General features: G+C 44.3%; 1 protein-coding gene across 1 annotated transcript; it reads left to right on the forward strand.

Moving 5' to 3' along the window:
* Positions 1–3739: 3739 nt before the first annotated feature.
* LOC123062800 (F-box protein At2g40910) lies at positions 3740–5297 on the forward strand. Its single transcript, XM_044486468.1, has one exon. The coding sequence runs from the start codon at positions 3962–3964 to the stop codon at positions 5024–5026; it is 1065 nt and encodes a 354-aa protein (XP_044342403.1). The 5' UTR covers positions 3740–3961; the 3' UTR covers positions 5027–5297.
* Positions 5298–27122: the final 21825 nt, after the last annotated feature.

Here is a 27122-nt window from a genome sequence, read left to right on the forward strand (position 1 = left end):
GGATACCTGGGCAGCGGCCCTGGTGGCGGTGCACGATGCTCTTGGGCAGAGGTCGTGGCTTGGCGCTGCCCGGTGACCATGGCCGTGTGGGCGGCGTGGTAGCTGGGGTGTAGCGTTCGGTGGCGGTGAGTGGTGGCCGGGGTGAAAACCTGCTCTATCTTCGGATGGACCGGCGACGGTGAAGCTCGTTCCCTTCTTGAAGGCGTCGTCACGGCTCTCACCGCCCATCATGCGGCTTTGGGGGAAATGCTGATCCTTGGATCGGGCGGTGGCGGCGCTCCGGTGTCGTATCCTTCCTGAAGGCGCCGCCTTGGAGTCCACGGTTCGTTGTAAGCGGCTTCATCTCTTCGTGGTAGTGTGCTAGGGGTGGTGTTGCTGCGCTCAACGCTTTTGTATCCTGCCTTCGGTGTGTGTGATGTTGGCGTGTGTTTGTATCGGATGATGTTGATCTTTGCTTTATATATAAAGCGGGACGAAAGCCTTTTTCGGTAAATCCACTGTTTTGAGTTGCCAAACTGAAAGAGAAAGACCCAAATATTTTGTAGGACAGGCAGCCCAAGCGGCCGACAAACTTTGGTGGATGTGCTTGAGGTGACGACATCTAATAGGGACCGAGCAATTGTAAGTCTGTAATGAAGTTATAGTTGTGTGCATCCGAATATGCAGAACCCAGGATGCTAGTTGGACCCAGGAGTGTGTGTGTGGATCCCCCGGTAGCTAGCTGAAGAAACCTCGCCGCAACACCGCCGCCGCCAGGCCACCGCTCCCTCGCTCCCTCATCTCTTCCTCCCCCGATCCAAGAAACCTAGCGCCGCTCCCGCCAGGCCCCCGCTCCCTCGCTTCGCCGCCGTTGGAGGGGTCGACGAAGTTCGCGCATGCCCCAAGGAAGGTGGCGGCGGGGCTGTTTCTCCCCTCTTCGCGGCGTTGCGCGCGCGCTGTCTGTGTCACCATGAGCGCGGGCGAGATGCAGGGCCGCGGGAGCGGCGTCAGCGCGGGTAGAGGCCAGATCCCGGTCAGGCTTGGCCAGATCTAGCTTCTCCGCCCTCATTGGCCCTCGATGTGGTGCGCGCCGCGTCAGCAGGCAGTGCTCGGCGGCTCCATGGTGGAGTCGCGGACGTTGGTTTGCGGCAGCCGGCGTGCGACGGCGAGGTGGGGCTCAGTGGCTCCATGGTGGGGTTGCGAGCTCCGGTGGGCAGGAGTGCTGGATCCCGGGGCGGCGGCCCCGGGACGACGAACGATGTGTCGACGGCTGTGGATTCGCGACGGGCGATGCGGCGGTCGTGGTGTTGGACGACACGTGCACAAGACGTTTGATGGAGGTTATTGGAACAGATCTGGGTGAAAACCTGTTCTCGGCTGCTGTGGATTCGTGACGGGCGATGCGACGGTCATGGTGTTGGACGACACGTGCACAAGACATTTGATGGAGATTATTGGAACAGATCTGGGTGAAAACCTGTTCTCGGCTGCTGTCAAGGCCGACGTTGGCGGCACTATTCAGTGTCGTTTCCTTCTTGAAGGCGTCGCTGTTGAGAAGTTTCAGGCCACTATCTGCTACCTCCGGGGGAAACCCTTGATCAGTAGATCGGGTGACGGCGACATTCTTGTGTCGTTTCCCCCTTGGAGGCGTCATTCTTGGAGCACGGACTCGAGGGACCAGTAGACAACATCTTTGGTGGACCGGTTCTCCATCCTACACATTGACGGTGGCGTATTTTGGCGGCGTGGCGCTGTGGAGACTCGTAGTCCGATGTGTGATGACGGACTCACGTAGGAGGGCGACGCTATCTGGCGTCATGGTGGCGTTGATGGCAGAGAGGCTTGGCTAGGTCGATGCATCAGTTTTGCTCTGAGGATGGATCAATGGAACATGGAGGTGATGACCCTTGCAGCGTGCACATGTGGTGCTCACTGGAAGTGCGCCGGACCGGTGCGTGACCCTATCTAGGTAGTGGCTTGATAGGACATCTGACTTTAGATGTTAGCTTTGGTGCGATGTCTGTTTGGTATTATGCTCGGACATTCGACAACCCTTCATCAAGGGGATAGGAATAGCGACATGTGTTGCCAAGATGGTGGCTTTAGGCTTATTAATGTATTATCTTTGTAAGGTCTTGGTGAATAATCAATAAAATAGCTGCATGCATCGTCCGTATGTAGAGGTCGGGGTATATCCTCTTTTTCAAAAGAAAAAAGTTGGACCTTACTCTTCAGAAAGGAGAATCTTTTAGATTGCTTACCAGTTACCACATATGTCACATGGTTTCGGAGAGAAGAATCTATGTAGGGTGCAAAGCCATCATCACGACTACACGTAATTGTGACTTGTGAGGTGCACGGCCAAGTGATAAAGAGGTTTTCCTTCGGTTGACACGTCTCCCCCAACCTTCAGTCATCATCAGGACCACGTGTAACTGTGATGTGCATGCATGACACTAGCAGCAAGTGATGTATGATCGCCTCCTCGCACTGTACCAGGAACCAGAATGTCCGGGCAGGGAAGTTGCACACTCCAAGGAACGTTCAGGCACACGCACACCTATCCGTCGGCAGCAGCTGACCAACATGGATCGTGCATGTCAGCATCGTTGCGCTATACCAAATACCGTTCGGCGGAAAGAACCAGCGAGAAGAAGATTGAGTGGCGTCCACACAACAATGCCGGCGTAGGGTGGCGATATACTACTACGACGGCCACCGCGCGCGCACTCGAGGACTTGGTTGGTTGCTTTCTCCGTCCGCCGGCCAGCCGGACGGACGCACCAATCCGCTGCTCTCTGTCACCAATAGTAAAGCAGATAGTAGTAGTACTACATCTACATGCCTAGTTGCCCGCCGGTCGTCCAGATTCCTTGGCCGGATCGACGGCGACTGCTTGAGCTTTAGCGCGGGAAAGCCGTATCCCAACCACCATTGGCGTCCAAGCAACCGATTCCTCGGCCTCGAAGCACCTTAATCGATCAGCTCCCGGATCAAGCATCTTATCTCACAGATACATAGATTATTGGTCATTAGCAGTAACGGAAAAGGGTTAAGCATACCCGTACTTTTAGCTCACATCTTGTTTCTTTCTGCTTATTTGAGAGAGAAGAGACATGCGTATGATGTATGCTAGTTGCAAGTCTGACACGGGAATCGACGTCCAAGTGGCAGCTTCGCCGGCCGTCCAATCCACCCAACTTGTTACGTGGACGCATCACCGCGCGCATGACGACGGGTTGAAGAGTTGCTTCAACGCAAGTCCAAGCGGAAAGGAGCTCGCAAGCGTGGGCCGGTGTCGCGTGGATTAATTTTAGGGGATCGCGCGACTTCACCGCCCTTTTGACAAATCTATCGCACCGCGCCCGTTGATTCATGATTGCGTTTCACAGCACGTACGCAAAGCCCTACCACGGTTATTTTTATGCAAGAAGATTAACGGTGAGCTTTGCTTGCTTCTACCCAAAGCAACAAACTAGAAACGGAGCTGAGGTGCCACGTATACATGTCTCCGTCAGTCATCTTTTTTCCCTTGTTGATCGTAGATCCCCTGTGTGTGGATACGCTTTTACCCAAAAAGATGTGCGGATAAGCCTTCCTTTTTTGCAGTTCTACATCACACTCCACTACTGTATGTGAGCCTCGCGTCCACGATTCCTCTGGCCACGCAACGGATTCAGCAGTGAACCGACGGGTTGTCACGCAGAAACGTCACGTAACCGATCATGGGATGGGGTGTATATATCCAGGGTACTGAAAGCTTTTAATTCAGGTTTGAAGCAGTCCGAGAATCTCTTTCGAAGGCGGAGAGGCCAAGTCTTGGCCGCCATACAACTTATAAGTATCGCCCGCGCTCGCTTTCGTGGGCTCGTGGCCGCTGCCCGCTGCTGTTGCGCTCGGGTGCGGTGGCAGGCGGTGCGTGGTGGTTGCGGGTGCAGCCGCGCGGTGCGTGCTCCGGGAGGGGCGAGGTCGTCGACCGGGGATGGACGGCGAGATGGGCGAGGACCTGCTGGCGGAGATCCTCGTCCGGCTGCCGCCCAAGTCGCTGGCGCGGTTCCAGTGCGTCTCCACCACGTGGCGGGGCCTCATCGCCGCCGACTACCTCCGCCGGAGGCTGCCGCTCATCACGTCCGGCGTGCTGTTCCACGACGGCCCGCGGGACGGCGAGGGCGGGAGGCGGGCCTACACGTACGCGCGCGCGGCGTCGGCTTCGGGCGAGGACGGCGGCGGCGTGGCGGAGGCCGACGACATGTCCTTCTTCCCGTGCCACGCCACGTCCAGCATCATCGACGGCTGCAACGGCCTGCTGCTCTACTACGCGTCCTGCCCGGCGGCGTTCCACGTCGTGAACCCGACCACGCGCCGGTGGGCGGCGCTGCCTGAGCCGCGCAGGAAGACGCTGCTCTCCGTGCTCTCCTTCGACCCCTGCGCCTCCCCGCACTACAAGGTGGTCTGCTTCACCGGGTGGCTGCCCCGGGGCGCCTCCGTCGAGGTGTTCGGCTCGGAGACCGGCGCGTGGGGCGAGCACGAGCTCGACTTCGGCCTGGAGACCGACGCCATGTCGGCCACCATGCACTGCTTCGCCGGCGCCGTGCACGTGCTGGCATACTCGGGCCACGTCGTTCGCATCGACCTCGGCACCATGGTGTGCGCGGTCACCGCGCTCCCGGCGCCCGTGAGCTACCGGGCGCGCGCGGGCCACTGCCGCGGCCGGCTCCGGTACGCGTCCAGTGACGGCTCGCGCCTCACGCTGTGGGAGCTGGTGGACGCGGGCAAGTCCGAGTGGGTGGCGAAGCACGAGCTGGGGGTCGTCGACCTCGTCTCCGGCGGCTCATGCCACCCCGCTACCGCGACCTTCGTGTTCATGGCGTTCCACCCGGAGAGGGAGGTGGTGTACCTGTGGACGCCGTCGAAGCTCATCGCGTTCAACATGGAGCAGATGCGCGTCGAGGAGGAGTGCGTGTTCGGGTCCGGGAAAGAAGACGCGCAGCTCATACAAATCTGGCTGTTTCCCTTCTCGCGCCATTTGGCCAGTTGCTTGGCCTGAGTGGCGATGCCGCACGCCACACTCAGCAGCTGAGGATGTGATCGCCTCCAAGAATGTGGGTCCGTTTACTAGTCTACAGAAATGTAGTTGCGTCCAACACTGCACAAAAAAGATATGTAGCAAAGTCCAAATGTGGGATGCACGGTACGATTATCGTTTTCTATATTTGATTGATGCAGTGCTTGTTTAGTAGGGCAATCTATTTGCATTCTGTAATAACGGCCTTGTTCAATTACTTGCCTATTTGATAAACTATATTCATTTTCTTACACTATTTGATTTGCCTATTTGACTAATTTCGATTTCCTATCATTTGTTGCTAGATCATCATTGTGTACCCTCATACTTTCCCGTTAGCATCACGGGAGAATATCGTACGAAAACCAATATTCAATGAAAACTTAAACTTCGTGGAAACCATATTTTAAAGTTTTAAAAAATCTGAAAAAAATGTGGAATGTTAAGGAGGTGATGTTTTATTGCTACATAAAATTTGAAGTTGAAAAACATTACGAGATGTGAGCTATGAAAAAGACAAATTCAGCCCTGAATAGTGACATTACTATTCGGCACTATTCAACAGTATTTTTGTCTTTCTCATAGCTTACATCTCGTAATGTGTTCTAACTTGAAATTTTGTGTGGCAATACAACATGATTGTCTTAACAACTCGTATATTTTTCAATTTTTTTTAAGTTCAAAACATCATTTTCTCGTGGTTTTCATCGGTTTTCACCGAATGTTGGTTTGTTGCACTGATGTTGACCCTAAGGGCATCTCTAGCAGTTGCTTATCCTAAAAATTCAAAAGTCATCCCTTATCTCACTTCCTTATAGTAAAATTTAAGTGATTAAACACTTCTTAATGTATCAGATCACATGATCCCATCGCCTGGTTTCCCCGCACCATTGTTAGCATCCCCAGGTCCGGGTCCTTCACGGGCAATTGACCATGTCCTTCAGATCATCATCATCATCATCTGTATTGTTGCTTAGTCCATCTCCATCGACATCCTCCCATCTTTCCACCCCTCTCAACTTCCTCTAATCTCATAGTCAAACCGAGATCGACCTGTTTGGGTTATCAACATATAACCAATCTCCAAATTCCAACCCTGTTTGTTTCAGCTTCATGGACCATATTCAACTTTGGAAAGGTTGGATCTGAAACAAACAACTATTTTGGATTAGCTTTGCCAGTGAAGTTAGAATTCATTCAGGTCATTTTCATTGTATTTGCCTGAAGTATGTCCTGGTGGAATCAGCTTAGCCAGTGAAGCGAATCCATAGCTGATTCGCCACAAGTTGAAGCTGAAACAAACAAGACATTCGTATCTTATCAACATAGATCACTGACCCACACTCCTTGTATTCATACTCAATCTTTTTACATACTTTGCGAAACCTCCCTAGGTTCTCATATCTGAGAGCATAGACATGTCGTTCCTTCCCTCTGATAATACTAAGGAACTAAGTCAATGGTTCACTGTAACACCCACGATGCGGCTATATCTCCCACGTGTCGAGGCACGACTTAGAGGCATAACCGCATGGTGGTTTTGTCGCAAGAGGGGTAATCTTCACACAATCCCATGTACTGAATAAGAAAGGAATAAAGAATTGGCTTACAATCGCCACTTCACACAAATAACAAGTTAAACATACATCATCCAGAGTACAATTAAGGTCCGACTACGGAACCAAAATAAAAGAAGACAACCCCAAATGCTAGATCCCGATCGTCCCAACTTGGCACCACTACTGATCATCCGGAAAAGACACATACCAAAGACCAAGATCTTCATCAAGATCCCACTTGAGCTCGGTTGCGCCACTTGCACTGGTATCATCGACATCTGCAACTGTTTGGAAGTAACCATGAGTCACGAGGACTCAGCAATCTCACACCCGTGAGTTCAAGACTATTTAAGCTTATGGGTAGGATAAGGTAATGAGGTGGAGCTACAGCAAGCGCTAAGCAAATATGGTGGCTAACATACGTAAACAAGAGTAAAATGAGAAGCTACGCAACGGTCGTGAAACTAGAGTGATCAAGAAGTGACCCTGAAACTACTTATGCTCAAGCATAACACAAGACCGTGTTCACTTCCCGGACTCCGCCGAAAAGAGACCATCACGGCTATACATGCGGTTGATTCATTTTAATTAAGTTAAGTGCCAAGTTCTCTACAACCGGATATTAACACATTCCCATCTGCCACATAACCGCGGGCACGGCTCTTGAAAGTTTATACCTTGCAGGGGTGTCCCAACTTAGCCCATCACAAGATCTCACGGTCAACGAAGGATATTCCTTCTCCCGAAAAGACCCGATCAGTTTCGGAATCCCGGTTACAAGACATTTTGACAATGGTAAAACAAGACCAACAAGACCGCCTGAATGTGCCGACAAATCCCGATAGGAGTTGCACATATCTCGTTCTCAGGGCACACCAGATGAGACATCCTATGAGTAAAACCAGCCCTCAAGTTTCCCCGAGGTGGCCCCGCAGTCTACTCAGTTCGGACCAACACTTAGAGAAGCACTGGCCCGGGGGGGGGGGGGGGGGGGGGTTAAAATAAAGATGACCCTCGGGCTCGCGAAAACCCAAGGGAAAGTTATAGTTTGTTAGGCAAATGTAAAACCAAGGTTGGGCCTTGCTGGAGGAGTTTTATTTAAAGCGAATTGTCAAGGGGGTTCCATAACCCCAACCACGCAAGGAACGCAAAATCAAGGAACGTAACACCAGTATGACGGAAACTAGGGCGGCAAGAGTGGAACAAAACACCTGGCATAAGGCCGAGCCTTCCACCCTTTACCAAGTATATAGATGCATTAATTAAATAAGAGATAATATGATATCCCAACATAACCATGTTCCAACATGGAACAAACTTCAACTTCACCTGCAACTAGCAACGCTATAAGAGGGGCTGAGCAAAAGCGGTAACATAGCCAAACAACGGTTTGCTAGGATGGTTGAAAAAGGTTAGAGGCTATCATGACAATTTGGGAGGCTTGATAAACAAGTGGTAGGTAGCGCGACATAGGGATAGAGCGAACAACTAGCAAGCAAAGATAGAAGTGATATCGAGGGTATGGTCATCTTGCATGAGATCCCCCAAGGAAGAATAACGAGTCCATGAAGAAGGAAAACAGACGTAGTCGAACGAATCCTCACAACTCCGGACCGAAACCGAAGCTAACGAGAGAAGCAACCCGGAAAGAAGCAAGCAGCATGATAAACACACAAGCATAAACATGGCATGATGCACAATCAAGTATGATGCATGTCCGGTTTAAAGAGGCATGACATGGCAAAGTGCAACAAACAATACTACAAATTAAGTGGAGCTCAATATGCAACGAGTTGCATAATGACGAAACACCACATTCAATTATTTAGTTCTCTCTCATTTATGTACCCAACAATATTAAATGTTATTAGACATGGCAAGGGGTGAAGCATAAATAAACTATCTATTTAGGCAAGTTTAAATGAGACCGGAAACAACAACAATAATTCCGGAAAATCCTCATATGCATATTTTGAATTAGCTACTGTTCTGCCCTAAACATAATTTTAGAGTTGTTAAACATGCAAAGTAAGTGCATCATGTTAATCTATGCATTTTCTACCCCAATTACATATAAAGTTTATTTAAAATGGAGCTACGGTTAATTAGTTATCAAATAAATCATTTTAACATGACATAAGAGCAAATTATATGCAAACATCATTTTAAACATGGATGAAAGTTGCATAATATGAAACTAGACAAAATTCTAAGCATTTTACATATTTAAAGTTTTTACATATGATGCAATATTCATGAGTTATTATATGCATGAAGTCTAGGGGTTTTTCTTGCAAAACTGGTTTCTCTGGATTAAAATAGGCAAATTCGTTCGCAAAAAAAACAGTCTCGGGCCGAATCTGGAGGGGCTGGTGCTGCTTACATTGGGCTCCAAGGAGCTGGGCCTTGGCGCCTTGGAGCGGGCTGTGGTCAACGCTCGAACAGAACGAGCGTAGCGAGAGCAGGGGAAGTCAGCGGTGGCGCGGGATGCATCCGACGTGAGGTCCAGGACGGCAGCAGGCGGTGGATTCAGGCGGCGGCTGCGTGACGAGCTCATGCAGGACACGGGCGCGAGAAATGGTCAGGGAGGAAGAGAGGGAAAGAGAAGGAAGAGCAGGGGCACACGGCGACCTGCGGGGCTTCACCGGCGGTGGGGAAGGTGATGGGGAACGTAGTAATTTCAAAAAAATCCTACGCACACGCAATATCATGGTGATGCATAGCAACGAGAGGGGAGAGTGTCGTCCACGTACCCTTCTAGACCGTTAAGCGAAAGCGTTATAACAACGCGGTTGATATAGTCGTACATCTTCACGATCGACCGATCCTCAGCACCGAACGTACGACACCTCCGCGTTCAGCACACGTTCAGCTCGGTGACATCCCGCGAACTCACGATCCAGTAGAGCTCGGGGAAGAGTTTCGTCAGCACGACGGCATGGTGATGATGTTGATGAAGCTACCGACGCAGGGCTTCGCCTAAGCACCGCTATGACATAACCGAGGTGGATTTTGGTGGAGGGGGGCACCGCACACAGCTAAGAGATCAACAGATTAATTGTTGTGTCTATGGGGTGCCCCCCTGATACGTCTCCAATGTATCTATAATTTTTTATTGTTCCATGTTATTATATTATCAACTTTGGATGTTTTATATGCATTTATATGCTATTTTATATGATTTTTGGGACTAACCTATTAACCTAGAGCCCAGTGCCAGTTTCTGTTTTTTTCCTTCTTTTAGAGTATCGCAGAAAAGGAAAATCAAACAGAGTCCAATTGTCTTCCTTATGAGTGGCGGTCGGGGACGAGCGATGGTCTTTTCCTACCAATCTATCCCCCTAGGAGCATGCGCGTAGTACTTTGTTTCGATAACTAATAGATTTTTGCAATAAGTATGTGAGTTCTTTATGACTAATGTTGAGTCAATGGATTATACACACTCTCTGTTGGGGAACGTAGTAATTTCAAAAAAATTCCTACGCACACGCAGGATCATGGTGATGCATAGCAACGAGAGGGGAGAGTGTTGTCTACGTACCCTCGTAGACCGTTCACGGAAGCGTTATATCAACGCGGTTGATGTAGTCGTACGTCTTCACGATCCGACCGATCCAAGTACCTAAAGCACGACACCTCCGAGTTCTGCACACGTTCGGCTCAGTGACGTCCTCGCCTTCTCGATCCAGCAAGAGGGGCGAAGTAGTATATGAGTTCCGGCAGCACGACGGTGTGGTGACGGTGTTGGTGAAGAACAATCTCCGCAGGGCTTCGCCTAAGCACTACGAAAACTATGACGGAGGATAAACTAGAGGGAACAGGGTTGCCGGCACACGGCTTGGTGTTTCTTGATCTCTTTTGGGTGGTAGCCCTGTCCCTCTATTTATATGTTGAGCCTTGGGGTCGAAACTTGGAGTAAAAGCCTCCGCAAAGTCGGTTTCACCCGAAAGGCAAGAGTCCTTCTCGGACTCCAGGGCCAGACGCCAGGGTCCCTGGCGTCTGGACCCAGACGCCAGGGACCCTGGCGTCTGGCCCCTGGTCTCCCCAAAACTTCCTTTTGTGCTTTCCAAAAACCTCGTGGGCTTTCCCCTTTGGCCCAGATAAAGTGTTCTCGTGCCCAAACATTTCGGGAAACATCCGGAACCCCTTCTGGTGAATTCCGAAACCCTTCCGGAGATCAAACACTACTATCCACACATCAATATTTACTTCCGGACCATTCCAGAGTTCCTCATCATGTCCGTGATCTTATCCGGAACTCCGAACAACATTCAGTCACCAACATACATAACTCATAGTACTATATCGTCGTTAAGCGTGCGGACCCTACGGGTTCGAGAACTATGTAGACAAGACCGAGACACCTCTCTGGTCAATAACCAATAGCGAGACCTGGATGCCCATATTGGCTCCTACCTATTCTACGAAGATCTTTATCGGTCAAACCGCATAACAACATACGTTGTTCCTTTTGTCATCGGTATGTTACTTGCCCGAGATTCGATCATCGGTATCTCAATACCTAGTTCAATCTCGTTACCGGCAAGTCCCTTTACTCATTCCGTAATACATCATCCCGCAACTAACTCATTAGTTGCAATGCTTGCAAGGCTTATAGTGGTGTGCATTACCGAGTGGGCCCAGAGATACCTCTCCGACAATCGGAGTGACAAATCCTAATCTTGAAATACGCCAACCCAACAAGTACCTTCGGAGACACCTGTAGAGCACCTTTATAATCACACAGTTACGTTGTGACGTTTGGTGGCACACAAAGTGTTCCGCCGATAAACGGGAGTTGCATAATCTCATAGTCATAGGAACATGTATAAGTCATGAAGAAAGCAATAGCAACAAACTAAACGATCAAGTGCTAAGCTAACGAAATGGATCAAGTCAATCACATCATTCTCCTAATGATGTGATCCTATTAATCAAATGACAACTCATGTCTATGGTTAGGAAACTTAACCGTCTTTGATCAACGAGCTAGTCAAGTAGAGGCATACTAGTGACACTCTGTTTGTCTATGTATTCACACATGTATTATGTTTCCGGTTAATACAATTCTAGCATGAATAATAAACATTTATCATGATATAAGGAAATAAATAATAAATTTTTTTATTGCTTCTAGGGCATATTTCCTTCAGTCTCCCACTTGCACTAGAGTCAATAATCTAGATCACATCGCCATGTGATTTAACATCAATAGTTCACATCTTTATGTGGTTAACACCCATAGTTCACATCGACATGTGACCAAAACCCAAAGGGTTTACTAGAGTCAGTAATCTAGTTCATATTGCTATGTGATTAACACCCAAAGAGTAGTAAGGTGTGATCATGTTTTGCTTGTGAGATAATTTTAGTCAACGGGTCTGTCAAATTCAGATCCGTAAGTATTTTGCAAAGTTCTATGTCTACAAAGCTCTGCACGGAGCTACTCTAGCTAATAGCTCCCACTTTCAATATGTATCTAGATCGAGACTTATAGTCATCCAGATCGGTGTCAAAGCTTGCATCGACGTAACTCTTTTATCACCTCCATAATCGAGAAATATTTCCTTAGTCCTCTAAGGATAATTTTGACCGATGTCCAGTGATCTACTCCTAGATCACTATTGTACTCCCTTGCCAGAAAGATGCTAAGGTATACAATAGGACTGGTAAACAGCATAGCATACTTTATAGAACCTATGACTGAGGCATAGGGAATGACTTATCATTCTCTTTCTATTTTCTGCTGTGGTCGGGTTTTGAGTCTTTACTCAACTTCACACCTGGCAACATAGGCAAGAACTCCTTCTTTGACTGTTCCATGTTGAACTACTTCAAAATCTTGTCAAGGTATGTACTCATTGAAATAACTAATCAAGCATCTTGATCTGTCTCTATAGATCTTGATGCTCAATGTGTAAGTAGCTTCATCGAGGTCTTTCTTTGAAAAACTCCTTTCAAACACTCCTTTATGCTTTGTAGAATAATTCTAAATTATCTCCGATCAACAATATGTCATTCACATATACTTATCGGAAATGATGTAGTGCTCCCACTCACTTTCTTGTAAATACAGGCTTCACCGCAAGTCTGTATAAAACTATATGCTTTGATCAACTTATCAAAGCGTATATTCCAACTCCGAGATGCTTGCACCAGTCCATAGATGGATCGCTGGAGCTTGCATATTTTGTTAGCACCTTTAGGATTGACAAAACCTTCTGGTTGCATCATATACAACTCTATTTAAATAAATCCATTAAGGAATGTAGTTTTGTTTATCCATTTGCCATATTTCATAAAATGCGGCAATTGCTAACATGATTCGGACAGACTTAAGCATAGATACGAGTGAGAAACTCTCATCATAGTCAACACCTTGAACTTGTCGAAAAACCTTTTGCGACAATTCTAGCTTTGTAGATAGTAACACTACTATCAGCGTCTGTCTTCCTCTTGAAGATCCATTTATTCTTAATGACTCACCGATCATCGGGCAAGTCAATCAAAGTCCATACTTTGTTCGCATACATGGATCCTATCTCAGATTTCATGGCCTCAAACCATTTCGCGGAATCTGGGCTCATCATCGCTTCCCTCATAGTCCGTAGGTTCATCATGGTCTAGTAACATGACCTCCAGAACAGGATTACCGTACCACTCTGGTGCGGATCTTACTCTGGTTGATCTACGAGGTTTAGTAATAACTTGATCTGAAGTTTCATGATCATCATCATTAACTTCCTCACTAATTGGTGTAGGCGTCACAGGAACCGGTTTCTGTGATGAACTACTTTCCAATAAGGGAGCAGGTACAGTTACCTCATCAAGTTCTACTTTCCTCCCACTCACTTGTTTCGAGAGAAACTCCTTCTCTAGAAAGGATCCATTCTTAGCAACGAATGTCTTGCCTTCGGATCTGTGATAGAAGGTGTACCCAACAGCCTCCTTTGGGTATCCTATGAAGACACATTTCTCCGATTTGGGTTCGAGCTTATCAGGTTGAAGCTTTTTCACATAAGCATCGCAGCCCCAAACTTTAAGAAACGACAACTTTGGTTTGTTGCCAAACCACAGTTCATAAGGCGTCGTCTCAATGGATTTTGATGGTGCCCTTTTTAACGTGAATGCAGCTGTCTCTAATGCATAACCCCAAAAATATAGTGGTTAATCGGTAAGAAACATTATAGATTGCACTATATCCAATAATAGTACGGTTATGACGTTCAGACACACCATTATGCTGTGGTGTTCCAGGTGGCGTGAGTAGTGAAACTATTTCACATTGTTTTAACTGAAGTCCAATCTCATAACTCAAAAATTTACTTTTGCGATCATATCGTAGAAACTTTTATTTTTGTTACGATGATACTCCACTTCACTCTAAAATTCTTTGAACTTTTCAAATGTTTCAAACGTGTGTTTCATCAAGTAGATATACCCATATTTGCTCAAATCATCTGTGAAGGTCAGAAAATAACGATACCCGCAGCGAGCCTCAACACTCATCGGACTGCATACATCAGTATGTATTATTACCAATAAGTCAGTTGCTCGCTCCATTGTTCCGAAGAACAGAGTCTTAGTCATCTTGCCCATAAGGCATGGTTCGCAAGCATCAATTGATTCATAATCAAGTGATTCCAAAAGCCCATCAGCATGGAGTTTCTTCATGCGCTTTACACCAACATTACCTAAACAGCAGTGCCACAAATAAGTTGCACTATCATTATTAACTTTGCATCTTTTGGCTTCAATATTATGAATATGTGTATCACTACGATCGAGATCCAATGAACCATTTTCATTGGGTGTATGACCATAGAAGGTTTTATTCATGTAAATAGAACAACAATTATTCTCTAACGTAAATGAATAACCGTTTTGCAATAAACATGATCAAATCATATTCATGCTCAATGCAAACACCAAATAACATTTATTTTGGTTTAACACTAATCCCAAAAGTATAGGGAGTGTGCGATGATGATCATATCAATCTTGGAACCACTTCCAACACACATCGTCACTTCACCCTTAACTAGTCTTTGTTCATTCTGCAACTCCCGTTTCGAGTTACTACTCTTAGCAACTGAACTAGTATCAAATACTGAGGGGTTGCTATAAACACTAGTAAAGTACACATCAATAACATGTATATCAAATATACCTATGTTCACTTTGCCATCCTTCTTATCCGCCAATTACTTGGGTAGTTCCGCTTCCAGTGACCAGTTCCTTTGCAGTAGAATCACTCAGTTTCAGGCTTAGGTCCAGACTTGGGTTTTTTCACTTGAGCAACAACTTGCTTGCCGTTCTTCTTGAAGTTCCCCTTTCTTCCCTTTGTCCCTTTACTTGAAACTAGTGGTTTTGTTTACCATCAACACTTGATGTTTTTCTTGATTTCTACCTTCGTCAATTTCAGCATCACGAAGAGCTTGGGAATCGTTTCCGTTATCCCTTGCATATTATAGTTCATCACGAAGTTCCAGTAACTTGGTGATAGTGACTAGAGAACTCTGTCAATCACCTTTTTATCTGGAAGATTAACTCCCACTTGATTCAAGCGATTGTAGTACTCAGACAATCTAAGCACATGCTCACTGGTTGAGCTATTCTCCTCCATCTTGTAGGCAAAGTACTGTCAGAGGTCTCATACCTCTCGACTCGGGCATGAGTCTGAAATACCAATTTCAACTCTTAGAACATCTTATATGTTCTGTGGCTTTCAAAATGTTTTTGAAGTCCCGGTTCTAAGCCGTAAAGCATGGTGCACTAAACTACCAAGTAGTCATCATACCGAGCTTTGCCAAACGTTCATAACGTCTGCATATGCTCCTGCAATAGGTCCGTCACCTAGCGGTGCATGAAGGACATAATTCTTCTGTGCATTAATGAGGATAATGCTCATATCACGGATCCAATCCGCATCATTGCTACTAACATCTTTCAACTTTATTTTCTCTAGGAACATATAAAAAACGGGAGTTACATAGCGAGCTATTGATCTACAACATAGATATCCTAATACTACGAGGACTAAGTTCATGATAAATTAAAGTTCAATTAATCATATTACTTAAGAACTCCCACTTAGATAGACATCCCTCTAATCATATAAGTCATCACGTGATCCAAATCAACTAAACCATAACCGATCATCACATGAAATGGAGTAGCTTTCAATGGTGAACATCACTATGTTGATCATATCTACTATATTATTCACGCTCGACCTTTCGGTCTCAGTGTTCCGAGGCCATATCTGCATATGCTAGGCTCATCAAGTTTAACCTGAGTATTCTGCGTGTGCAAAACTGGCTTGCACCCGTTGTAGATGGACGTAGAGCTTATCACACCCGATCATCACGTGGTCTCTGGGCATGACGAACTTTGGCAACGGTGCATACTCAGGGAGAACACTTTTATCTTGAAATTTACTGAGAGATCATCTTATAATGCTACCGTCAATCAAAGCAAGATAAGATGCATAAAAGATAAACATCACATGCAATCAATATAAGTGATATGATATGGTCATCATCATCTCGTGCTTGTGATCTCCATCTTCGAAGCACCGTCATGATCACCATCGTCACCGGCGCGACACCTTGATCTCCATTGTAGCATCGTTGTCATCTCGCCAATCTTATGCTTCTACGACTATCGCTACTGCTTAGTGATAAAGTAAAGCATTATAGGGCGATTGCATTGCATACAATAAAACGACAACCATATGGCTCCTTCCAGTTGCCGATAACGCGGTTACAAAACATGGTCATCTCATACAATAAAATTTAGCATCATGTCTTGACCATATCACATCACAACATGCCCTGCAAAAACAAGTTAGACGTCCTCTACTTTGTTATTGCAAGTTTTACATGGCTGTTACTAGGCTTAGCAAGAAACGTTCTTACCTACGCATCAAAACCACAACGATAGTTTGTCAAGTTGGTGTTGTTTTAACCTTCGCAAGGACCGGGCGTAGCCACACTCGGTTCAACTAAAGTTGGAGAAACTGACACCCGCCGGCCACCTGTGTGCAAAGCACGTCGGTAGAACCAGTCTCGCGTAAGCGTACGCGTAATGCCGGTCCGGGCCGCTTCATCCAACAATACCGCCGAACCAAAGTATGACATGCTGGTAAGCAGTATGACTTATATTGCCCACAACTCACTTGTTTTCTACTTGTGCATATGACATCTACGCATAAAACCTGGCTCTGATACCACTGTTGGGGAACGTAGTAATTTCACAAAAAATCCACGCACACGCAGGATCATAGTGATGCATAGCAACGAGAGGGGAGAGTGTTGCCTACGTACCCTCGTAGACCATTCGCGGAAGCGTTATGTCAACGCGGTTGATGTAGTCGTACGTCTTCACGATCTGACCGATCCAAGTAGCGAAAGCACGTCACCTCCGAGTTTTGCACACGTTCGGCTCGGTGACGTCCTCGCCTTCTCGATCCAGCAAGAGGGGTGAAGTAGTAGATGAGTTCCGGCAGCACGACGGCGTGGTGATGGTGTTGGTGAAGAACAATCTTCGCATGGCTTCGCCTAAGCACTACGAAAACTATGACGAAGGATAAACTTGAAGGAACGGGGTTGCCGGCACACGGCTTGGTGTTTCTTGATCTCTTTTGGGTGCTAGCCCTACCCCTCTATTTATATGTTGAGCCTTGGGGTCAAAACTTGGAGTAAAAGCCTCCACAAAGTCGGTTTCACCCGAAAGGCAAGAGTCCTTCTCGGATTCCAGGGCCAGACGCCAGGGTTCCTGGCGTCTGGACCCAGATGCCAGGGACCCTGGCATCTGGCCCCTGGACTCCACAAAACTTCCTTTTGTGCTTTCCAAAAAGCTCGTGGGCTTTCCCCTTTGGCCCAGATAAAGTGTTCTCGTGCCCAAACATTTCGAGAAACATCCGGAACCCCTTCCGGTGAATTCCGGAACCCTTTCGGAGATCAAACACTACTATCCACATATCAATCTTTACTTCCGGACCATTCTGGAGTTCCTCGTCATGTCCGTGATCTAATTCGGAACTCGGAACAATATTCGGTCACCAACATACATAACTCATAGTACTATATCGTCAACGAACATTAAGCGTGCGGACCCTACGGGTTTGAGAACTATGTAGACATGAACGAGACACCTCTCTGGTCAATAACCAATAGCGGGACCTGGATACCCATATTGGCTCCTACATATTCTACGAAGATCTTTATCGGTCAGATTGCATAACAACATACGTTGTTCCTTTTGTCATCGGTATGTTACTTGCCCGAGATTCGATCGTCGGTATCTCAATACCTAGTTCAATCTCGTTACGGGCAAGTCTCTTTACTCGTTCCGTAATACATCATCCCGCAACTAACTCATTAGTTGCAATGCTTGCAAGGCTTATAGTGATGTGCATTACCGAGTGGGCCCAGAGATACCTCTCCGACAATCGGAGTGACAAATCCTAATCTCGAAATACGCCAACCCAACAAGTACCTTCGGAGACACCTGTAGAGCACCTTTATAATCACCCAGTTACGTTCTGACGTTTGGTGGCATACAAAGTGTTCCTCTGGTAAACGGGAGTTGCATAATCTCATAGTCATAGGAACATGTATAAGTCATGAAGAAAGCAATAGCAACAAACTAAATGATCAAGTGCTAAGCTAACGAAATGGGTCAAGTCAATCACATCATTCTCCTAATGATGTGATCCCGTTAATCAAATGACAACTCATGTCTATGGTTAGGAAACTTAACCATCTTTGATCAACGAGCTAGTCAAGTAGAGGCATACTAGTGACACTCTGTTTGTCTATGTATTCACACATGTATTATGTTTCCGGTTAATACAATTCTAGCATGAATAATAAACATTTATCATGATATAAGGAAATAAATAATAACTTTATTATTGCCTCTAGGGAATATTTCCTTCACTCTCACCCTTCCACCATTGCTAGCCTCTCTAGTACCATGCAACTTTCGCCGGTACCATAAGCCCACCATATACCTTCCTCAAAACAGCCACCATACCTACCTATTATGGCATTTCCATAGCCATTCCGAGATATATTGCCATGCAACTTTCCACCGTTCCGTTTGTTATGACACGCTTCATCATTGTCATATTGCTTCGCATGATCATGTAGTTGACATCATATTTGTGGCAAAGCCACCGTTCATAATTCTTTCATACATGTCACTCATGAGTCTTTGCACATCCCGGTACACCGTCGGAGGCATTCATATAGAGTCATATCTTGTTCTAAGTATCAAGTTGTAATTCTTGAGTTGTAAGTAAATAAAAGTGCGATGATCATCATTATTAGAGCCTTGTCCCAGTGAGGAAAGGATGATGGAGCCTATGATTCCCCCACAAGTCGGGATGAGACTCCGAATGAAAAAAAGAAAAAGAAAGAAAGGCCAATAAAGAAGAAGAAGAGAAGGCCCAAAAAAATATGAGAGAAAAAGAGAGAAGGGACAATGTTGCTATCCTTTTACCACACTTGTGCTTCAAAGTAGCACCAAGATCTTCATGATAGAGAGTCTCCTGTGTGGTCACTTTCATATACTAGTGGGAATATTTCATTATAGAACTTGGCTTGTATATTCCAATGATGAGCTTCCTCAAAATGCCCTAGGTCTTAGTGAGCAAGCGAGTTGGATGCACACCCACTTAGTTTCTTTTTGAGCTCTCATACACTTATAGCTCTAGTGCATCCGTTGCATGGCAATCCCTACTCACTCACATTGATATCTGTTGATGGGCATCTCCATAGCCCGTTGATACACCTAGTTGATGTGAGACTATCTTCTCCTTTTTGTCTTCACCACAACCACCATTCTATTCCACCTATAGTGCTATGTCCATGGCTCACGCTCATGTATTGCGTGAAGATTGAAAAATTTTGAGAACATCAAAAGTATGAAACAATTGCTTGGCTTTTCATCGGGGTTGTGCATGATTTAAATATTTTGTGTGATGAAGATAGAGCATAGCCAGACTATATGATTTTGTAGGGATAGCTTTCTTTGGCCATGTTATTTTGAGAAGACATGATTACTTTGTTAGTATGCTTGAAGTATTATTATTTTTATGTCAATATTAAACTTTTGTCTTGAATCTTATGGATCTGAATATTCTTGCCACAATAAATAGGATTACATGGATAAATATGTTAGGTAGCATTCCACATCAAAAATTCTGTTTGTATCATTTACCTACTCGAGGACGAGCAGGAATTAAGCTTGGGGATGCTGATACGTCTCCAACGTATCTATAATTTTTGATTGTTCCATGCTATTATATTATCAACTTTGGATGTTTTATATGCATTTATATGCTATTTTATATGATTTTTTGGGACTAACCTATTAACCTAGAGCCCGGTGCCAGTTTCTGTTTTTTCCTTGTTTTAGAGTATCGTAAAAAAGAAAAATCAAACGGAGTCCAATTGACCTGAAACTTCACGGAACTTATTTTGGGACCAAAAGAATCCCACGGAGTATCGGAGATGGACCAGAAGAGTCTCGGGCTGCCCATGAGGGTGGGGGGCGCACCCACCCCCCTGGGCGCGCCCCCTGCCTCGTGGACAGCCCGGAGATCCACCGACGTACTTCTTCCTCCTATATATATCCATATACCCTAAAAACTTCGGGGAGCAGAATAGATCGGGAGTTCCGCCGCCAGAAGCCTCCGTAGCCACCGAAAACCAATCTAGACCCGTTACAGCACCATGCCGGAGGGGGAATCCCTCTCTGGTGGCCATCTTCATCATCCCGGAGCTCTCCATGACGAGGAGGGAGTAGTCCACCCTCGGGGCTGAGGGTATGTACTAGTAGCTATGTGATTGATCTCTCTCTCTCTCGTATTCTTGAGGTGGTACGATCTTGATGTATCGCGAGATTTGCTATTATAGTTGGATCTTATGATGTTTCTCCCCCTCTACTCTCTTGTGATGAATTGAGTTTTCCCTTTGAAGTTATCTTATCAGATTGAGTCTTTAAGGATTTGAGAACACTTGATGTATGTCTTGCATGTGCTTATCTGTGGTGACAATGGGATATCACGTGATCCACTTGATGTATGTTTTGGTGATCAACTTGCGAGTTCCGTGACCTCGTGAACTTATGCATAGGGGTTGGAACACGTTTTCGTCTTGACTCTCCGATAGAAGCTTTGGGGCACTCTTTGAAGTTCTTTGTGTTGGTTGAATAGATGAATATGAGATTGTGTGATGCATATCGTATAATCATACCCACGGATACTTGAGGTGACATTGGAGTATCTAGGTGACATTAGGGTTTTGGTTGATTTGTGTCTTAAGGTGTTATTCTAGTACAAACTATAGGATAGATTGAACGGAAATAATAGCTTCATGTTATTTTACCACGGACTCTTGAATAGATCGATCAGAAAGAATAACTTTGAGGTGGTTTCGTACCCTACAATAATCTCTTCGTTTTTCTCCGCTATTAGTGACTTTGGAGTGACTCTTTGTTGCATGTTGAGGGATAGTTATATGGTCCAATTATGTTATTATTGTTGAGAGAACTTGCACTAGTGAAAGTATGAACCCTAGGCCTTGTTTCAAAGCATTGCAATACCGTTTGTGCTCACTTTTATCATTAGTTACCTTGCTGTTTTTATATTATCAGATTACAAAAACCATCATCTACTATCCATATTGCACTTGTATCACCATCTCTTCGCTGAATTAGTGCACCTATACAATTTACCATTGTATTGCGTGTGTTGGGGACACAAGAGACTCTTTGTTATTTGGTTGCAGGGTTGCTTGAGAGAGACCATCTTCATCCTACGCCTCCCACGGATTGATAAACCTTAGGTCATCCACTTGAGGGAAATTTGCTACTGTCCTACAAACCTCTGCACTTGGAGGCCCAACAACGTCTACAAGAAGAAGGTTGTGTAGTAGACATCAAGCTCTTTTCTGGCGCCGTTGCCGGGGAGGTGAGTGCTTGAAGGTATATCTTTAGATCCTGCAATTGAATATTTTTGTTTCTTGTTTTATCACTAGTTTAGTTTATAAAATAAAACTACAAAAAAATGGAATTGAGTTTGCCTCATACGCTTCATCTTTTTAATATCTTTCGTGAGAATGATGGAAAGGAAAATTGTGCTCAAGTGCTAGAAGAAGAAGTCTATAAAATGTTTGGCACTAAATGTTTGAATGATGAGCATGATTGCAATGTTATTAGTATGAACTCTTTGAATATCCATAGTACTAATTATGATTACACTAGTCATGATGAGAATGTCTCTTATAAGCATGTCGATTTTTGTGGAGTGCATAGAATTTGCAAGTACACACCAATTAGGGAAGATAGATTTTGCAAGTGGCATAAGTACTTACTCCCTCCGTCCCATAATATAAGAACGTTTTTCACACTAGTGTAGTGTCAAAAACGTTCTTATATTATGTGACGGAGGGAGTAGAAACTAAATGGTTGCAAGAAAGGCTAGATGTTTGTGCTGAAATTTTAATTTTCTTAGCCGTACTTGTGAACTTTGCAATGAACGTGGTCATTTAACCATCCGATGCAAATAGTTTCATGATCTAGTCGTTTCCAAAAATTGTGATAACTTGATTTCCCTTGCACATCATAATGAACTTAGTTTGCTTATGGGTTATGAAGAAATGAAACGTATAACTAACTATCTTCCAGTATTTGCCCGTGATAAACTTCTTGATTTTGATCTAGAGGAAATTTATATGTATTGTGCGGTGAATTGTATTGAAAATCCTTATATTGCCAATTACATAAAGAAAAGAAAACAAATAGAAGATGAAGAGAATACTAATGAAAGGGAAGATACTTCCCAATATCATCCTATTATTTCTTATGATGAATCAAGTAACGAGGAGGAGCCTTCTATTCAACCAATCTCATTAATAAGGAGCTCCAAAAAGAGGATTGAACCCACACATGATGTGAAGAATAAAAAGAAAAGACGAAGAAGCGAAGGTAGAAAGGTATCTATCCCAAATAATGTTGCTCCTATTACTCATTGTGATGATCATAATTGCTATACTATTGGTGCTATCCATACTATTAATGATGAGAGTGATTATGCTTATGATATGAAAAGGCCCAAGATTGGGGATGCTATGTTTGATGAGAATGACATGTTTGAGAATATATTTTCTGCAATTAATGTTTGTCCCAAGCTTGGGGATGCTACGTTTAATGAAGATGATATTTTTAGTCCCCCAGGTTTTGATGAGCAAATTTATTATGATGATAGCATGCCTCCTATTTATGACGACTATTGCGATGACAATTATTCTATAAAGAGTAGTGATGATTATATTTATAAAACTTGTCATTGCTCTTTTAATGTGGAAACAATTTATAGTATTCGAGTCTCTTATGATACTCCCACTATTCCGAATCAGAAGAATTTTGCTTATGTGGAGAGTAATAAAATTTATATGCTTGTAGATCATGAAAATAATGCTTTATGTGATAGTTATATTGTTGAATTCATTCATGATGCTACTGAAAATTATTATGAGGGAGGAACATATGCTTGTAGGAATTGCAATAATATCAAGTTTCCTCTCTATGTGCTTAAAGTTTTGAAGTTATGCTTGTTTTGCCCTCCTATGCTAGTTGATTATTGTTCCCATAAGTTGTTTGCTCACAAAACCCCTATGCATAGGAAGAGGGTTAGGCTTAAATGTGCTAGTCATATTCTTCATGATGCTCTCTTTATGTTTCAATTCTTATCCTTTATATGAGCATCATTGAAATCATCATGCCCAGCTAGGGGCGTTAAACGTTAGCGCTTGTTGGGAGGCTACCCAATTTTATTTTTGTTCCCTGCTTTTTGTTCCTGTTTAGTAATAAAAAATTTATCTAGCCTCTGTTTAGATGTGGTTTTATTCTCTTAATTAGTGTTTGTGCCGAGTAGAACCTTTGGGAAGACTTGGGGAAAGTCTTTGCAATCTTGCTGTAAAAAACAGAAACTTTAGCGCTCACGAGATTAGCCGCCATTTTTTACTGGAGAGTGATATTTAGTTAATTATTTTTGCATATTATTAATAAATAAATTCCTCACGTCCAGAAATTTATTTTAGAATTTTTGGGGTTCCATAAGTATACGTTTGATCGAGATTACTACAGACTATTCAGTTTTTGACAGATTCTGTTTTATATGTGTTGTTTGCTTATTTTGATGAATCTATGAGTAGTATCGGAGGGTATGAACCATAGAGAAGTTGTAATACAGTAGATACTACACCAATATAAATTTAGAATGAGTTCACAACAGTACCTAAGTGGTGATTTATTTTCTTATACTAACGGAGCTTACGAGTTTTCTGTTAAGTTTTGTGTTGTGAAGTTTTCAAGTTTTGGGTAAAGATTCGATGGACTATGTAATAAGGAGTGGCAAGAGCCTAAGATTGGGGATGCCCAAGGCACCCAAGGCAATATTTAAGGACAACCAAGAGCGGGGGTTCCGGTAAATGTCTGAAACCTCCCGAAACACTTCCGGTGTCTGAACATAGTCATCCAATATATCGATCTTTACGTCTCGACCATTTCGAGACTCCTCGTCATGTCCATGATCATATATGGGAATCCGAACTACCTTCGGTACTTCAAAACAATAAAACTCATAATACTGATCGTCACAAAACTTTAAGTGTGCGGACCCTACGGGTTCGAGAACTATGTAGACATGACCGAGACATGTCTCCGATCAATAACCAATAGTGGAACCTGGATGCTCATATTGGTTCCTACATATTCTACGAAGATCTTTATCGGTCAAACCGCATAACAACATACGTTGTTCCCTTTGTCATCGATATGTTACTTGCCCGAGATTCGATCGTCGGTATCTCAATACCTAGTTCAATCTCGTTACCGACAAGTCTCTTTACTCATTCCGTAATGCAACATCCCGCAACTAACTCATTGGTCACATTGCTTGCAAGGCTTATAGTGATGTGCATTACCGAGAGGGCCCAGAATACCTCTCCGACAATCGGAGTGACAAATCCTAATCTTGATCTATGCCAACTCAACAAGTACCATCGGAGACACCTGTAGAGCACCTTTATAATCACCCAGTTACGTTATGACGTTTGGTAGCACACAAAGTGTTCCTCCAATAATCGGGAGTTGCATAATCTCATAGTCATAGGAACATGTATAAGTCATGAATAAAGCAATAACAGTAAACTAAAACGATCAAGTGCTAAGCTAACGGAATGGGTCAAGTCAATCACATCATTCTTCTAATGATGTGATCCCGTTTATCAAATGACAACTCATGTCTATGGTTAGGAAACATAACCATCTTTGATCAACGAGCTAGTCAAGTAGAGGCATACTAGTGACGCTATGTTTGTCTATGTATTCACACATGTATTATGTTTCCGGATAATACAATTCTAGCATGAATAATAAACATTTATCATGAAATAAGGAAATAAATAATAACTTTATTATTGCCTCTAGGGCATATTTCCTTCAGTCTCCCACTTGCACTATAGTCAATAATCTAGATTACACAGTAATGATTCTAACACCCATGGAGCCTTGGTGTTGACCATGTTTTGCTCGTGAAAGAGGCATAGCCAACGGATCTGCAATATTCAGATCCGTATGTATCTTGCAAATCTCTATGTCTCTCACCTGGACTTGATCCCGGATGGAATTGAAGCGTCTCTTGATGTGCTTGGTTCTCTTGTGAAATCTGGATTCCTTTGCCAAGGCAATTGCACCAGTATTGTCACAAAAGATTTTCATTGGACCCGATGCACTAGGTATGACACCTAGATTGGATATGAACTCCTTCATCCAGACTCCTTCATTTCCTGCTTCCGAAGCAACTATGTATTCCGCTTCACACGTAGATCCCACCACGACGCTTTGTTTAGAACTGCACCAACTGACAGCTCCACCGTTTAATATAAACACGTATCCGATTTGCGACTTAAAATCGTCCGGATCAGTGTCAAAGCTTGCATCGATGTAACTATTTATGATGAGCTCTTTGTCACCTCCATAAACGAGAAACATATCCTTAGTCCTCTTTAGGTACTTCAGGATGTTCTTGACCGCTGTCCAGTGATCCACTCCTGGATTACTTTGGTACCTCCCTGCTAGACTTATAGCAAGGCACACATCAGGTCTGGTACACAGCATTGCATACATGATAGAGCCTATGGCTGAAGCATAGGGAACACTTTTCATTTTCTCTCTATCTTCTGCAGTGGTCAGGCATTGAGTCTTACTCAACTTCACACCTTGTAAAACAGGCAAGAACCCTTTCTTAGCTTGATCCATTTTGAACTTCTTTAAAACTTTATCAAGATATGTGCTTTGTGAAAGTCCAATTAAGCATCTTGATCTATCTCTATAGATCTTGATGCCCAATATATAAGCAGCTTCACCGAGGTCTTTCATTGAAAAACTCTTATTCAAGTATCCTTTTATGCTATCCAAAAATTCTATATCATTTCCAATCAACAATATGTCATCTACATATAATATTAGAAATGCTACAGAGCTCCCACTCACTTTCTTGTAAGTACATGCTTCTCCAAAAGTCTGTATAAAACCATATGCTTTGATCACACTATCAAAACGTTTATTCCAACTCTGAGAGGCTTGCACTAGTCCATAAATGGATCGCTGGAGCTTGCACACTTTGTTAGTACCCTTTGGATCGATAAAACCTTCAGGTTGCATCATATACAACTCTTCTTCCAGAAATCCATTCAGGAATGCAGTCTTTACATCCATTTGCCAAATTTCATAATCATAAAATGCGGAAGTTGCTAACATGATTCGGATGGACTTAAGCATCGCTACGGGTGAGAAGGTCTCATCGTAGTCAACTCCTTGAAATTGTCAAAAACCTTTCACGACAAGTCAAGCTTTGTAGACAGTAACGTTACCGTCAGCGTCAGTCTTCTTCTTGAAGATCCATTTATTCTCGATGGCTTGCCGATCATCCGGCAAGTCAACCAAAGTCCATACTTTGTTCTCATACATGGATGCCATCTCAGATTTCACGGCTTCAAGCCATTTTGCGGCATCTGGGCTCATCATCGCTTCATCATAGTTCGTAGGCTCGTCATGGTCAAGTAACATGACCTCCAGAACAGGATTACCGTACCACTCTGGTGCGGATCTTACTCTGGTTGACCTACGAGGTTCAGTAGTAACTTGATCTAAAGTTTCATGATCATCATCATTAGCTTCCTCACTAATTGGTGTAGGTGTCACAGGAACCGGTTTCTGTGATGAACTACTCTCCAATAAGGGAGCGGGTATAGTTACCTCATCAAGTTCTACTTTCCTCTCACTCACTTCTTTCGAGAGAAACTCCTTCTCTAGAAAGGATCCATTCTTAGCAACAAATGTCTTGCCTTCAGATCTGTGATAGAAGGTGTACCCAACAGTCTCCTTTGGGTATCCTATGAAGACACATTTCTCCAATTTGGGTTCAAGCTTATCAGGTTGAA

The sequence above is a fragment of the Triticum aestivum genome, chromosome 3A (genome assembly GCF_018294505.1).
Source record: "Triticum aestivum cultivar Chinese Spring chromosome 3A, IWGSC CS RefSeq v2.1, whole genome shotgun sequence".
Lineage (NCBI taxonomy): Eukaryota > Viridiplantae > Streptophyta > Magnoliopsida > Poales > Poaceae > Triticum > Triticum aestivum.